Source organism: Paralichthys olivaceus, chromosome 9, assembly GCF_024713975.1.
Source record: "Paralichthys olivaceus isolate ysfri-2021 chromosome 9, ASM2471397v2, whole genome shotgun sequence".
NCBI lineage: Eukaryota > Metazoa > Chordata > Actinopteri > Pleuronectiformes > Paralichthyidae > Paralichthys > Paralichthys olivaceus.
The window spans coordinates 860,487-877,525 of NC_091101.1; the positions used below are offsets into that span (position 1 = coordinate 860,487).

The 17,039-nt window shown below is 38.3% G+C and overlaps 1 protein-coding gene and 1 long non-coding RNA gene across 2 annotated transcripts in view; both read left to right on the forward strand.

Annotated features, from left to right (window-relative positions):
• The first annotated feature begins 519 nt into the window (after window positions 1-519).
• LOC138411432 (uncharacterized) overlaps window positions 520-17,039 on the forward strand; it is a 79,505-nt gene continuing 62,985 nt past the window's right edge. The window contains exons 1-2 of the long non-coding RNA XR_011244075.1: window positions 520-916; window positions 2,451-2,563. This is a non-coding gene — a long non-coding RNA (uncharacterized lncRNA). The remainder of the gene's footprint in view (window positions 917-2,450; window positions 2,564-17,039) is intronic.
• Window positions 5,280-8,729, forward strand: LOC138411431 (tissue factor-like). The gene is made up of 2 exons (XM_069531745.1): window positions 5,280-6,787; window positions 8,032-8,729. Exons 1-2 carry the CDS (start codon window positions 6,571-6,573, stop codon window positions 8,211-8,213), a joined length of 399 nt encoding a protein of 132 aa, XP_069387846.1. The 5' UTR covers window positions 5,280-6,570; the 3' UTR covers window positions 8,214-8,729.

Sequence of the window (17,039 nt, forward strand, 5' to 3'; positions counted from 1 at the left end):
CAAAATGGCCGTGGTAGTAATGATAAACTAATCGCATGAGGGATCGTCTCAGTTGTTAATTTGGAAAAAGGGAAACTGTAATAAAGTTATTACATTACCTGAAAGGGACCTGTCTGCCCCTGCTGCCTTCTAGCCGTATAACGTTATTAAAAATTTAAAACAAGAAAGATCTTACCTTTGCACCTTTCCTGCCACACAGGGAAAGACAACGCCTCCACGACACACACAAATGAAACTTATCTCTCTCTCACGTGTGTGTGTGTGTGTGTGTGTGTGTGTGTGTGTGTGTGTGTGTGTGTGTGTGTGCGCGCGCGTCGGGTCAGATCAAGGTGGTCAGCGGGACCTTTCACGTGACTCCTGCATTTAGAGACGCGGTCTTTCCCTGCGTGGAGTTGGAGAGAGCAAGCGACCTTCGGTGACCACGGACAATGATATTCCGGCTGAAATCTTGATACGGACACACAGGGGATGCAGAGGACGCAAAAAACTACGGAGAAAAAGGCGAGTCTTCCCTCCATTGTCATGGGAAACGTGAGATCGCTGGGGAATAAGATGGACGAGCTGACTACACTGGTCCAAAGTCAGAAGGAGTATCGTGAGTGTAGTTTAATATGCTTTACGGAGACATGGCTGCACCAGGATGTTCCCGACGAAAACACCACCATCAAGGGCTTCCATACTGTGCGCGTGGACAGAGACAGCGTTCAGAGCGGTAAGCGCAAAGGAGGGGGTCTTTGCAGGCGACTGAAAGACCGCGTCTCTAAATGCAGGTGTCACATGAAAGGTCCCGCTGATCACCTTGATCTGACCCGACACACACAGACACGTGAGAGAGAGAGAGATAAGTTTCATTTCTGATGAAAGTGTGTGTCGTGGAGGCGTGGTCTTCCCCTGTGTAGGAGAGGTGTATAGGCTGGTAAGATCTTTTTTGTTTTTTAATTTTTAATAACGTTATATGGATTACATTATAGCGTAAGGAGTTGATATGATGCGGAGCTCCCGTGTGTTGTTTTCCAATTGGTGGAAGTGAAGGGGGTTAACCCCGCAGTAAGCAACATCACCTTCAGCCCTGGATGGAACACACCTCTGGCTACGACCGGTGAGCTGAAGCAGGAACGATTGACAAGAGGAAAGTGACTGAAGGAAAGTGTGAAAGACATTCACAGATTCAGACTTTTCGGATCAATAGCAGACTCGCAAGGGGATTCGCATCAAGTTACATTGTGAAACCTTTCAGGTAATGCAATAACTTTATTAGAGTTTCCCTTTTTCCAAATTAACAACTGAGACGATCCCTCATGTGATTAGTTTATCATTAATACCACGGTCATTTTATACTCCACTTCAACTCTTCTTTACCCATCTTTCACACTTTACTGCAGTAATTTCCTCCTGTCCTCAACCAGAAATATGTCACGCTATAATGTGATCCGTATAATGTTATTAAAAATGTATAAAACACCCCACACTTGAGAACAAACACAGTTAAGATCTGTTGTTATATAGATAGTATGCTTGAATGTTGTTATATAGTATTGTTTGCAGATGCTATGAATGTGTTGTTAATTTTATGACACTCAGCCCACAGTTAAAGGTTGGTAAGTGCATAATATGAAATGGAAAATATGTTCATGAAAGAAAAAAAACATATTATTTCTGTACAGTTTACTGAATATATTGCAATACTACTGCTCAATTAATTATTGTTATTATTATCCCATCACCTATTCAATTCAATTCAATTTTATTTGTATAGCGCCAAATCATAATATACATTATCTCAAGGAACTTTACATAGAAGGTCAAGACCTTCAAATCTTGTTTAATATAAAGAAACATAACAGTTCCCACAATGAGCAGACTTTGGTGACTGTGAAGAGTAAAAACTCCCTCACTTACAGGGAGAAACCTCTAGCAGAACCAGGCTCAATGTGGACGATCATCTGCCTGGATCATCTGGTATCAGCTCTTACTAGTTAAAATGTAAACAATAACAGTGTAAAGAAGTTATTGATTATCAATGATAGCAGCAACAATTAATATAATAATTAATTAAGTATTGTTGTTAATAATAATAATAATAATAGTTGTTCTCCTTCAGTTCTGGAGTCAGAGGTATCTGCAATGAGAGAGAGAAAGAGAGAGAGGGACTATGGGAGAAAAGAGACACAACAATAACATAGTTTTTGACATTTATTAAAAAAAAAAAAAGAGTGTGGGGTGGGGGGGTGGGGGGAGGGGGGCAGAGAGACAGAGAGAAGTGGAGAAGTGCTCTGTGGATGATGGGAGTTTCCCCTGCAGTCTAGACCTATAGCAGCTTAAGGGATGGTTCAGGACTCACCTGATCCAGCAAGGCTTTATCAAAAAGGAATGTTTTAAGTTTAACCGTAAATGCACAGAAGTTGTCTGCCTGGTAGCTGAATGCTCTACCTCCTGTTCTACTCTTACAGACTCTTGGAACCACAAGAGAGCCTGTGTTTTGGGAATGAAAACACCTACTGTAGATGCTTGAGAGAGAGTCTGAGCCAGGGACAGTAAATATGGTTGAGGTTCCATCAATAAGGTGAGTAATAAAAAATGTGATACCTTACAATATACTGTGATGTTAACTGTGTTCTGAGAATGTTTTTGAAATCTGTGGGGATTTATGTAGATAACATTTATTTGACAACTTGTACCATTTCTATTTGGGGGGGGCAATTTCACGGCTATGCTCAGTATCAAATTCTAAATCCACATTAAAAAATTGAGGAGAAAAAAATATGAAAAGATGAGGAGGGAGGTTGATTTTCATGTGATTTTTATTGTGTTGTAGACTGGTTTGTTTTAAATGTCCCCCAGGCAAAATGGAACGTGCGTAACTTGTAGTGACTACAGTATCAGTAGAGTGCCTGGAAAAGATAATTTTGGATACATGCCTCGAGCTGCAACTAGCAACTGACGCAGAAAGTAATGCATGTAAGACACATTGTCATCATCCACAGGGTCTCCTCCTGTGTCCTTTCACCTCCCCTCTATAATGTGTATACTGATGACTGCCGCAGCTGGCATGACAACAGATTACTTTTCAAATTTGCTGATGACTTTGTGACAGTCAGTTTCCTCCATGCAGATGAGAACAACCATGGTCCCATTGTGGATTGTGAATCTGTAGTGGTGTGACTGTGCATTTTTACTACTAAATGTGACAAAAACCAAGGACATGAGTTTTAGGCCTCAGTCCTCAAACTCTTAGAATACTATCTTCAAGGGATATGTGGTAGACATTGTAGAGAACTACAAGTACCTTGGGATGATTATTAACTATGATATCTCTGATGTTCCTGATGATGGCTGTTTGTATTACAGATAGCAAGTGGCTGATCCCTTAATCAGTAGAACATGTACTTGTACAATGTAACTTGTTACAATGCTCAATGATATAGATATCCATTCCAGATTTCTGCAACATGCCTTGTAATTTTATCCATAATTAATTATGAAAATAAATCCAGTTTATGATTTGTGATATATGACAATTTGATTGTGACTGATCATAATTCAAGGTCAGCTTTAATTTGCCTCAATTCGAGATACCTTAAATTAAGTTTAAAGTGAGAATGTCATTGTGGAAATCCTGAACTTAAATAGTGACTAATGAAGCATTGTGTTAGTTCATGCAGGACACGGAGTCATGTGCTCAGCTAACGATAGGTTCATGGGTGCTCATCAGTCACTCACCAATCACAGCCCATTCTCTCACCAAAGCGGTCCCTTTAAATACGACCTCATCCTCACTGATCCCTGCTCAGCTATAACACTTTTAGCACTGTAATGGAAATGTTACATTTGTGTATGTATAATTGCATGAGCAGACATGTACTGTATGTCGAGGACTGACCAAATGGTTGACCAAATTGTTAATATAAAAGGGCAACTTTAAGGTTTACGATGGTGGCTTAAGAGACTTGAGTTTTATGGCCTCGAGAAACCACAACTTTATGGTATCTCGTTGTATCTCTGATTGGGATCAAACAACTGGGATCTCACGGGGGGGGGGGGGGGTCATCCACAGAACATGTTAACAAAAGGACAGGATGTATCTTCCACTGAGTGAAACTACAGAAGGGTAATATATACCTTTGCATGCTTAGTGGGAGGGGGCTGTGAGTTATAAGAACACAGATTCTCCTATGTTCTTTGCTCATTTGTGCATGTCAATCAGGTGACGTGTACTAATGAGTCCATCTGCAGATGCTGAATTGAACTTACAGAAAGAAATATCTGAAACTATAATAGTTCAACTGAATTGTAGATATCAAATGTTATTTTAATGTTACCATTACCTTTCTTGACATGTACTGTAGATGCTTGAGAGAGTGTCTGAGCCAGGGACAGTAGACATCACTGAGGTTCCATCAATAAGGAGAGTATTGAAACACATGATATTTTACAATATACTGTGATGTAGATTCTCAGAAAGTTACAGAAATTTGTGGGGAAAAATTGTTTGCAGATGCTATGAATGTCATGTTAATTTCTGACACTCAGTTCACATTTATAGAGTTGGCTTGTTTTGTCAAGAAATCATCCATGTAAAATAAAAGAACATGGAACAAATTATTTATCATGTATTGCTATATTTCTTTCTTTACCATTTTCACATTCAGTATGGCCAGAGGCATTACGTTTTCAGGTTGTCCATCCATCTGTCTTGCCAATTCATGTGAATGCGATATCTCATGTACAACTACGTTATGTTAGTCAAAGGTCAAAAGGTCAAGCTCACATGACTTTGCATTGTTTTGAATACAATTTATCAGGATTGTCCAAAGGAAATATCATTACATGTGGCACAAACATTCATTTGGACTGGGATTTGTGCATGTCACAATGATGACTTGAATAGAATTCAGTTGTCAAAGATCAAATGGCAAGGTCACTAGGACCTCACAAAGCACACTACTTGCCTTGTAAATGCGATATATCCGAAAGGCCTTCAGGGAATTCTTTCACATTTGGCACAAACATTCATATGAATTTGGGTTTCATTTTGGTAGCCAAATGTCACAGTGTTCTCACAAAGCATGTAAATATTTTTCCTTAAATTGATATCTAAAGATCAGCTCATGGGAATGTCGTCAAACTTGGTAAAAATATTAACTTCAATTCAAAGATGAAGAATTTTATTCCCTTCGAAGTTAAAGGTCAGAGTAACGTCACTGTGAATGTGATATGTTAGGACTGTCAGTAGGGAATTTCATTATATCTGGTAACTTGGAATGCTTGAGGGAATTTCTTATCAACGCTACATGAGTTGTCACTTGGATTTTAGCCCTCTAGCTGGTCAGGGGCCTAAACAGGGTTTTAGATGAAATAAACTAGTGAAAACATGAGAATTATTCTACATTAAATAATAGTTCCCTTTCACTTAAATCTTACACACTGGGCCTTTAATAGTTTAAAACTTATGGCACTAAGGCCCTATCACTGTGTGACAGTCCCCTATACAGCTCACCTATGGAACAATCAAATAGAATTAACAAATGCCAACAGCTGTAAACAGCTCTTTCAGCTCATTGTTCCACAGTATATTCACATCAATGTTATTTTGCACAGATAATAAATTATTTATTTCTGACTGTATGCGTTATAAATGAGACCCAGACTAGGCAGACTTAACACCTAATTTATTGCTGATCGTAAGGCCCTGCAGAGGGTGGTGAAGACAGCGGAGCGTATCATCGGCTGCCATCTCCCTTCCGTGCAAGGCATCTACAACACAAGATGCCTGAGAAAAGCACGGAACATCATAAAGGACCACAGCCACCCAGGCTATGGAATCCTCACACTGCTGCCGTCTGGAAGACGTTACCGGAGCATCCGAGCACGGACTACCAGACTCACAAACAGCTTTTTCCCCCAGGCCGTAAGGTTTCTGAACCAGCAACACTGACCCACTGAACAGTCACATCACCATGTACATTCTGCTCCCTCATTCATACAACTACACTTACTACACATATATTATTTAATTTAATACTTAATTTAATATCCCGCACTCCTTCACCCTGTAAACTGCTGCTAGCCCTTCATTTAAATTCAAATTTAAACTGTTGTACTATGTTATATGTTAAAAGTTATATGTTGTTACTATGTTGTATGTTAAATGTTAAATGTTATGTTAAATGTTATATGTCACTAGGTTATATGTTAAATGTTATGTTAAATGTTATTTACTAGGTTAATGTTAAATGTTATGTTAAATGTGTTATGTTAAATGTTATATGTTACTATGTTATATGTCATATGTTATTATATATATATATTTTTTTTTTTCAAATTTTTAAATTTTTATTTTTTATCTTTTATTTTTATTTTTTATCTTTTATTTTTATTTTTTATCTTGTATTTCCCGTCTACTGCGTAGATGTTGCCTGCCATGTCACAAGAATTTCACTGCTCTGATGACGCTAAGTTATTTGGTGCATGTGACAATAAACTTTGATTTGATTTGATTTGATTTGATTTGCTCATCTGGTGTCTATTATAGACTAAATAAGACTATTTTCATCCATCATTCATGTCCATATGAAACTTGTCAAATTTTACAGGGTTTCAGGGAACAATCAGAGGACTCCTCACTGTATCCAGACCACAGAAACAGTGTGTGATCTGTCCAGCTCTCTGACTGACCTGAACGCCTACTACACAGCTGACGTCCTGTCCGAAACCCCGAGGGGGGCCACCACTGACCTCATTGAGTCCCCTCACACCAGCACACCACGGTTCTGCCCCTACAAAGACAGTACGTTCTTCTGCTACACTCGTGAAGACTTTTTTGTAATTGACAAAACGTGTTGGAAATAACAGCTGTTAAATTGTCCCAGAGCCCGTCAGTGCTCCGGTCCTTCCCAATGACCTCTTGTTGCAGCTCAGCTCTGTCTTTCTCAAGCTGCTTTCTGACATGCACCGAACTCAGCAGTTCCTCAGTATATTTGCCAGAGGAGGTGCATGTGTGAATGCAAATGTCCAAGTGAGACGCTCCCCAGTTTTTGCAGACTTTCTCCTCCTGGCCTCCTAGTATAATGTCCGTAGAATTTCAGGAGAATTCTACGGAAGTGTATTGCATTCACTTGAAAAAAAAACAAAAAAACTGTTTTTTCTGAGTAATTTATTTTTTGGTTTGTTTTTTTGAATATTTTTTTCTGTTTTTCTGCCAATTTTTTTTTTCTGTTTTTCGAAGTAATTCTTATCTGTTTTTCGGAGTAGTTTTTTTTCTGAATTTCTGAATTATCGAGATACTTCGAACTCCCTCGGAACCTCCAACCTGCAAGTGACTCCCATGGACCTATGGTGACTCCTGCCCGCACATACATGCCCCATCTCAGCAGATCTGAATGGGCTTTCCTTCTGAGCAACCGCAAAGTCCTCAGGTGCCTGCGTAGATTCGACAAACTAATGATAATACCATCTGTATGACTTAAAGACAGGACTATCTCCCAGTGTCTTAAATCCAGATCAAAGTAAAACTTGATTAAACTAAACAAGCAGGTCATGTTTGTTTCCATTACATCTAGCTCTCAATAAAGGAATGAAAGCGCCTATTGTTTCAAATGCTCTCTAAACGCAGAAAAAAAAAATAGTCCAAAAAACAGAAGAAAAATTACTCCAAAAAATAGAAAAAAAAGTCAGAAAAACTGAAAAAATATTGATTTAGACATGCATTATAAACAGTTTTTTTTTTTTCAAGTGAATGCAATACGCTTCCGTTCAATGTGAAAGCACTGTGAGAGAGAGTGTTTGTGTGTGTGTTGCTGTTGTGAAAATGTCTGTGCAGAGAACCTCCTGTTGTGTTGTGCATGTTTGAAAGTCAGACTATGGGTAAACTCTGTAGCCAATACTGCTCACTTTACCTGTCATATCTAAAAATGGCTTCAGCGTTGTCAATGCTCACAATTTTTTGGCCTCTAACATAATTAAAATGGTAACTTCCATGAGTGATACAGTGGTGTACATGCACAGGTGACAGTCTCCCTCCCTTCTCCACAGCTGAGATAGGCAAACCTGACTTCAAGCTGGAGGTGATTGAAAGCCAAAAGAAAACCACCCTGTATGTGACTGACCCACTCACCGCCCTGTTTAAAGATGGCCACCAGCTGAACATCAGGGATATCTTTGCTGACCAGCTGCACTATAAAGTCACCGTAAAAACAAAAGCACTGGAAAGGTGAGTAAAAGGAGACATCACGATATCGGTCTCAAACAGGCATACATTTTTACTCATTATAAACTGCATGTTTTCCATTCTGTGTTTTCTGCGGAAAGTCCACATCTCTAAGACCAATTTAATAGAACTGACTGATCTGGACTTGCCTGTATGCCAGATGCGTCAGTGGAGAGCAACACACACGGCAGTAGTCTAGTCCTGACACTGAAGTTTTGGTGGCATTTACTTTTCATTGGTATTCTGTGTGAACTTACACACCAAATAAGACATTGTGAAGTATTTTTGCTCAAAACTAAGCATGCAGTTAAAATCTCTATAGCTTCTTGATGTCAACAGTGTTATTTTCTACATGAATAGACTGGAGCATCTAAATGGAATTGAAATGAAAGTTGTGCGAAAGGATGGAAACAGGGTGTATCCCTATATACCCTGTTTTATTCGTGGCAAAGCAAAGAATCAGTTAAAGCCGGATCTGACAGGACACTGGGTGTATTGCTGTGTGTGTGTGTGTGTGTGGGTGTAGCTGAAAAAAAAGCAGTCAATCGCAATGTCCCTTCTCGGGTTAAATAAAATGGTTGGCTGGTCTGGGAGTATGTCTAGATATACCACATGGCTCTCTTCAAAAGATGCAAGCATCATATGCAAATCAAAACTCGTAATTTAGTCATCTAAACATGGCACTGGTTTTTGTTAGGTTGCTACGCACGGGTCCTTTATCTAAAACTCTCTAAGTTTTACATTAACTGGAGCTGGGGACCATCAGTGAAGTAGAGGTAGCTGGCCACTGCCTCATATAATAATAGCCATGCTCATCCTGCCATTCAGATGAGTTTTGATTTCTGTAGCATTAATTTGATCTTGTTTTGGTCTGGAATTCAGTTCCTGTCAGCCTTATCAGTTGAATTTCTTTTTTGTTTTAGTTCTTTATAAATTACTTTTTGTTAGAAAAATCTGATCCATCATGTGTCTTCCCTTATTTAGTGCCAGATGACTCTGATGCGCCAAACCAAGTTATAAATTGCATGTGAAAATAAAACTGAAAATCTTGTAATTGGTACTGATGTTCAAGGACAAAAGATTATCAGCAAAGTTGGAGCAGCAAAACAAATCAAAAATAAAGAACCTGGGTGTTACTCAGGACTAGATTTTAATCCACACATAAACAATGTCACAAAGATTGCCTTTTATCATTTAAGAAACATTGCAAGAGTAAGACTGTACCTCACTTTGGAAACTGCCAAAAAGTTGATTCATGCTTTTATACTTTCTCGCCTGGACTACTGTAATGCACTATATTCAGGATTACCGAAAAAATCCATCGATCGCCTACAGCTTTTGCAAAATTCAGCAGCCATGGTTTTAATGAGAAATAGGAAAAGATTCCATATTACTCTTATTTTAGTGTCTTTACACTGGCTTCTAGCATCACTGAGGATTGATTTTAAAATTATTTTACTTGTTTTTAATTCTCTTAATGGTACAGCACCGTCATACATCTCTGACTGTTTATCGGAATATGTTACGAATCATTCCCTCAGGTCGTCTACAGCGGGCTTGCTCAATGTCCCCAAAACAAACTATAAAAGGTTTGGGGAAGCAGCAGGAAAGCTGTCTCAAAAGCCATCCTCCTGGGAAAGTAGATACAGTAAACACAAAGATCAATGTCATGAAGAAAAGCAGGAACTTGAAAGGTGCATAAAAATATCAAAAGAAATAGAGAAAACAACAACAATTTTTTTCTACAACTCCCAACATGCACTGAACTGTGTCTGTGGCCCCATATTTTTCTCATATTACTTCATGTAACTAAAGTCCATTGTTTGTGCTTCCATCTCTCTATCTCTCTCCCTCTCTCTCCAAATTTCACTACTAATACTACCACCATATTATGATTATGATGATGATGATAAACTGTTATTATTAATAATATAATTGCATCTCAATGTATCACTATTCATTATATTTATATTTTTATGACAACAACAGTCTCTCTCTGTCTCTCTCTCTCTCTTCTCTCCCCTCTTATCCACTCATCTCTCCTCTCCTCCATTATTCTCCTCTAGTCAAGGCAGATGGGCGCCCACACTGATTCCAGAAACTTGTTGTCGTCACTCACTCATAGTAAACTCACTTGAATACTATAATAATAATAATAATATTGATACTACTACTACTACTACTACTACTAATACACTTTATTCATATAGCACTTTAAAAAACGGAAGTGCTTTGACTGAAAAGCAAGCAAAGTAAATAAAAACTTGAACAAATAAAAGCAGTAATATGACAATCAAATATTAATTTGGTCCAATTTTTAGTGAAAATGGCAGAGCAGATGTTTTGGTTGCAAACCTAACAATGCTCTACTTGGCTCTACTATTGCTCTACTACTTACTTGTATGCAAGTAGAGCTATAATTCATCCTGCACATTGAGGCCTCCATCATGAAATACAATGCACAACAAAAGACATAAAACAGTTTATATTTTGTTACATGTGTAAAACAATACATACAATACAAAATACTATGAATATACACATTTCACTTAATAGTAACATGCCATCGCCCAAAGATATCAGTAATCATATCTTCAGTTTTAGAGCATTCCATTACTTCTGACTATACGTGTTGGCAGCTCTGTGCGGTAAACACATTTCCCATTAGTCTGCATGAAGGTGAGGTAAACACATTTCCCATTAGTCTGCATGAAGGTGACTGTCATCTTATGCTCAGTGACCTGGAAGTAAGCCACGCCTCCTATTGTGTGATTGACAGGACTGGAGTAGAGCTGCCAGGACTGAGGAACACTGTCCTTGTGAGTGGTGTCAGGATCGCTGACCACCCCACTCCCACTGACTACATTTGAGCTCCCATCATCCTCTCTGATGAACTGTTAAAAATACAGAGACAGACAGCAAGATACAGCGACAAAATTCATTAAAGGTTCAGTGTGTAAGATTTAGGTGAAAGGGAGCAGAAACTGAATACAAAGTAATCCTAGTGATGTTTTCACTAGTGTGTTTTATCTAAATTGTACGATTGTCGTTTTCTTAGAATGAGCCATCTATATTTAAATACTTTATATTTACATGGGGAGCAGGTCCTCTCTACAGAGGCCGCCATGTTTTTACAGTAGTAAAAAGTGGACAAACTAAACGCCTCTTTAGTTTTTATGACAAGTGAAGGCTGCCACAGGTTCTCTTTCATGTTTGGAAGAGGAGGGTAAGATGAGGGGTATTCAGCTGCAACATGAAGCTGCGCAGTATAAGTAGGAAGTATAATTCAGGAAGACTTTCTCATAAACCGTTCCTGGCAGAGGCTGTCCACACAGAGCCCAGTTCTGCCGGAGGTTTCTTACACCTGGGAGTTTTTCCTCCCCGCTGTTGCTCATGCTTGCTCGGTGTGGAACAAGTTGGATTTTGTGTTTCTTCTTGGACTTGGACTTTTGTGCAGCACCCTTAGACAACTGCTTGTTGTGATACCGTGCTATATAAATTTGAAATTTGAAATATACAATTACTCACAAATCTATCTCTCTATATATATTTCTTCTTATTAATCAGCTGATTGTGGGCATTTTGAATGGCCATTCAGATATTGCCACAATCTCATCCAGCCAGTAGTGCGGTTGTGATCAAATTTGAAATCCTTTCTCCTCTCTCCGGCAGTCAGCTGTCATTAGTGATCCGCTGTAACTCCCCTTCAACCCAATCTCCTCCGGTTTAATCAGAAACCATGGTCCAGTCCAGCAGAGTCATTCATAATTATTTCTCCATCAACCCCTCTGATGCCGATGACATCACATAGGGGTCAAAATGCCAAAAGACTTAATTGCATAGAAAAAAAAAAAAAATTCAACTGTCAAGTTAAAGTCTCTCTCTGATTGAACTGTTCTCATATCCACCACTTGTTTCCAATCTTATTTCATTGTAGGGCTTTATGCAGCACATTGATTCCCTCTTACACTGACACACACATATTGACAATCAACACATCTGTATGCTTAGACTGCAACACTCGCATTGCACAGTAGATTCCTCTTGCTCCAACGTGTTTTACAGACACACAGATCACTTCATAATGTTCAGGTAATTATAAAATTAAATATAAAACCATATCATACAAGTGGTAGATGAAGTTACCAGATATTCCATCACAGTGTATCATTCTATGTAATTGTTTCCATCTTTTCAATCCCCCCTCCCTTTCTGCTTCTGTTGTGCAGTGACTTTAGTTTTTTTACGGTCATTTTGTGCCATACAGACTTGCATAGTGAAGATAAGGCTTACAGTGTACCATTCTTAATGCTGTCTTTACTCAGTAGCCATCACATTGTGCAATCATTTACTTCATTGAGATAAGTTGAAGCCAATTGTTGGACTGTAAGTTATACTACTGCAGGAAAAACAAATGCTCATCTTCCTGGAACAATATGTCAATACTGTGCTCATATAAAATAAATAAGATTTCATCTTTATGACTAATTATATTGACCAGTAATATCCGTTGAAACAAAGTATCATTTAACCCAATAACTATCTGGATGGTTTCTAATTTTTGAAAATGTATAAAACCTGTGATTGTGTAATGTGGGCAAATGCCAGTCTTGGTGCCAAAAAATGATGCAAACTAGCTTTGAACTATCAACAAGTACAGTCTTTGTAGCACCCACTAGTGAATGCCACCTCCTGTACAGAGAGGGGCAATCTTGCACAACTCTTCTCAAACACAGTGTGATAAGTGGGATATGAAAAAGAATAAATAACTGTCAAAGAGACAGACAGACAAATAATAACACACTGAGATACACTTCCTTGATGAATCTATGTACACATGATATTTTTTATGATTGAGCGTGCACTCAATTACATACCTGCAGATTGTGGTCATGGCCAGACAAGTACACAGTGACTCTGTATTTCTTCAGCAGGGGCCTCAGTCTGTTGACCAGACAGGATGTTGGTCCGTGATGGCCGATGGACCAGACAGGATAATGACCAGCCACCACAACATAGGCTGATATGACACATGTCATACATACTGGCACTTCAGTTAAAAGGCAGCAACAGGACAAAATGTAACTGTATCACAGCTTAGAGAACAACCACACTTCTGTCTCATTTGCTTCTGTTTCTGTATCATCTGGATCATCAAACACATTTTAATATAAGGTAAAGACAATGTGAGTACATCATTGGATTTATTGAAAGGAAAGAGTTAATCTAAATCCCCCATTGAAAGGTAATCCACCCCAAAACCTAAATACTGTTCTATTTGCAATAACTTTAAGTCTTTTACATCCCTGTGGAGGAATTTTTGAACCATTGCCATTGCAGGACTTTTTAAAATCCAGCACATAGGTTTTTGAGCATGAACTGTACATTCATGCTGTACTCTAAAGTCTTGCCACAGCATCATAACCGGGTTCAAGTTGAGAGCTAACATTTGGTGTTTGTCCTGATGCCTATGTAATTACGTGCTCAGGACATTATGTGTTGCTCTACAAATTGTTTGGAGTGTCCAGGCAGTTGTATTGGCAGTTTGCTACTGCATGGCGTGAGTTTGGTTGCTTTGCAGCTTGTTTTTTCGAATTTAACTGTTGCTTGTGGGTATCTTTGTGTTATTGCGAAGTTGTGCTCTCCCTGTTGTTAAAAAAAATCCACTGTGTGTGTGTATGTGTGTGCAGAGGTGATAAAAGCACACACATTCTTTACTCAAGTAGAGGTACAGATACTTGTATTAAAAATAACTTGAGCTGAAGTTTAACCACTGTTTCGGCTTCTTTAACCAAGTAAAAGTATAAAAGTACAGGTTCTGAAATGTACTTTGACTTCTTTAACTGAACTACTCTTACTTCAAATAAAGTAAAAAACAATTCACTTAAACGGAGGGTTAAAGCAAAGATTTTTGAGCATGAAAAACTGTCCACAAGAAAATGAGTACAATGTATTGAATGAAGTATTTTCTTAAAAGGTCCAGTGTATAAGACTTAGGAGAAAGTGATCTATTGGCAAGAATTGAATATAAAATAATCCACCAGTGGGCAATCGTCAAAATTGTACAGATTGAACAGAATGGGCCCTGCTAGATGTAAATACTTTATATTTACATCAGGAGCGCGTCCAAACTGGACAAACTAAAGCTTTTGAGTTTTTATGTCAGCTGAAGTTCACCACAGGTTCTACTTCCCACCTCTGAGAGTGTCTATGTACATATGATATTCATTAGCGATATTCACTGCCACTAGATGTCACACTAGCAGCAGTATCTCAAACCATAGCAAATGTGGAGGTAATCCTGTAATTCTCCATTTACTTTAATTAAATCTCAATAGGTATATGTTTATATCAGTGATGTAAGTGTGGATATTTCAGTGGATAAGATGCATGGTGCTAAAAAGGGAACTTTTTATTAAGAGCACCTGCTAAAATGCAAAAATTAGACTTTTTTTCTTTTAATTTTTTCTTTGCCCAAACAACACCTAGCATAATATAAGGAGATTCACTTGGGGGTTGGGGGTTTACAGATAGCAAGTGGCTGATCCCTTATTCAGTAGAACATGTACTTGTACAATGTAACTTGTACAATGCTCAATGATATAGATATCCATTTCAGATTTCTGCAACATACTTTGTAAGTTTATCCATAATTAATTATGAAAATCAGCTTTAATTTGCCTCAATTCAAGATACTTTAAATGAGGTTTAAAGTGAGAATGTCATCGTAGAAATCCTGAACTTGAATTATGACTAATGAAGCATTGTGTTAGTTCATGCAGGACACAGAGTCATGTGCTCAGCTACCGATAGGTTTATGGGTGCTCGTCAGTCACCCACCAATCACAGCCCATTCTCTCACCAAAGTGGTCTATTTAAATACGACCTCATCCTCACTGATCCCTGCTCAGCTCTAACACTTTTAGCACTGTAATGGAAATGTTACATTTTTGTATGTATAATTGCATGAGCAAAGATGTATGTGGAGGACTGACCAAATGGTTGACCAAATTGTTAATCGAAAAGGGCAACTTTAAGGTTTACGATGGTGGCTTAAGAGACTTGAGTTTTATGGCCTTGAGAAACCACAACTTTATGGTATCTTTTAGTATCTCTGATTGGGATCAAACAACTGGGTTCTCACAGGGGGGGTCATCCACAGAACATGTAAACAAAAGGACAGGATGTCTCCTCCACTGAGTGAAACTACAGAAGGGTAATATATATACCTTTGCATGCTTAGTGGGAGGGGGCTGTGAGTTATAAGAACATAGATTCTCCTATGTTCTTTGCTCATTTGTGCATGTCAATCAGGTGATGTGTATTAATGAGTCCATCTGCAGATGCTGAATTAAACTTACAGAAAGAAGTGTTTGACTTTGTGCTTGTTTCACAGAAATTGCCACCACAGCACAGAGTACAAACACGGTTGTGGTAAATCATCTTAACCAAAGTACCTTGCCTGCTACGCCCACTGGGGGGTTCTGCATATGTTCCCTGTTTTTATCTTAGCACGCTGCTCAGCTAACCAGGGAACATCCAAAGAATGGAGCCTTCAGCACCAATCATAACTGTGTCCCCATTTGCAACAAATGGGTAAATCATAACAAAGGGTTCCTGACTGAACTCGGAATTAAATGGTTAATATCTGAAACTATAATAGTTCAACTGAATTGTAGAAATCTAATGTTATTTTAATGCTACCATTACCTGTCTTGACATGTACTGTAGATGCTTGAGAGAGTGTCTGAGCCAGGGACAGTAGACATCACTGAGGTTCCATCAATAAGGTGAGTATTGAAACACATGATATTTTACAATATACTGTGATGTAGATTCTCAGAAAGTTACAGAAATTTGTGGGGAAAAATTGTTTGCAGATGCTATGAATGTCATGTTAATTTCTGACACTCAGTTCACATTTATAGAGTTGGCTCGTTTTGTCAAGAAATCATCCATGTAAAATAAAAGAACATGGAACAAATTATTACTCATGTATTCCTATAATTATTTCTTTACCATTGTCACATTCAGTATGGCCACAGGCATTATGTTTTCAAGTTGTTTATCCATCTGTCTGTCCCATTCATGTGAATGCGATATCTCATGAACAACTACGTTGTGTTAGTCAAAGGTCAAAAGGTCAAGCTCACATGACTTTGCATTGTTTTGAATACAATTTATCAAGATTGTCCAAAGGAAATATCATTACATGTGGCACAAACATTCGTTTGGACTCAATGATGACTTGAATAGAATTCAGTTGTCAAAGATCAAATGGCAAGGTCACTAGGACCTCACAAAGCACACTACTTGCCTTGTAAATGCATTATATCCGAAATGCCTTCAGGGAATTCTTTCACATTCACATGAATTTGGGTTTCATTTTGGTAGCCAAATGTCACAGTGTTCTCACAAAGTATGTAAATATTTTTCCTTAAATTGATAACTAAAGATCAGCTCATGGGAATGTCGTCAAACTTGGTAAAAATATTAACTTCAATTCAAAGATGAAGGATTTTATTCCCTTCGAAGTTAAAGGTCAGAGTAACGTCACTGTGAATGTGATATGTTAGGACTATCAGTAGGGAATTTCATTATATCTGGTAACTTGGACTGCTTGAGGGAATTTCTTGAGATTATATCAAAGAATAAAGTGATTGAACAGAGTAAGGTATTGAGATGAATCGCATATGATTCAGACTTCACACCAAACACAGCAGATAGTAGATTCAGTAGATGGGATGCGGGACCAAAAATATTTTGTGAACTTTTTAAAAAGAAGACCATCAAAAGTTTTCAGGATCTAAAAAATCGGTATGGATTAAACAAT

Bases quoted from the DNA above. Each gene is read 5' to 3' on its own strand.
- LOC138411431 (XM_069531745.1), top strand. From the start codon at position 6,571: ATGAAACTTGTCAAATTTTACAGGGTTTCAGGGAACAATCAGAGGACT. The intron at 6,788-8,031 runs GTACGTTCTTCT...CCTTCTCCACAG, and splicing joins GTTCTGCCCCTACAAAGACA to CTGAGATAGGCAAACCTGAC.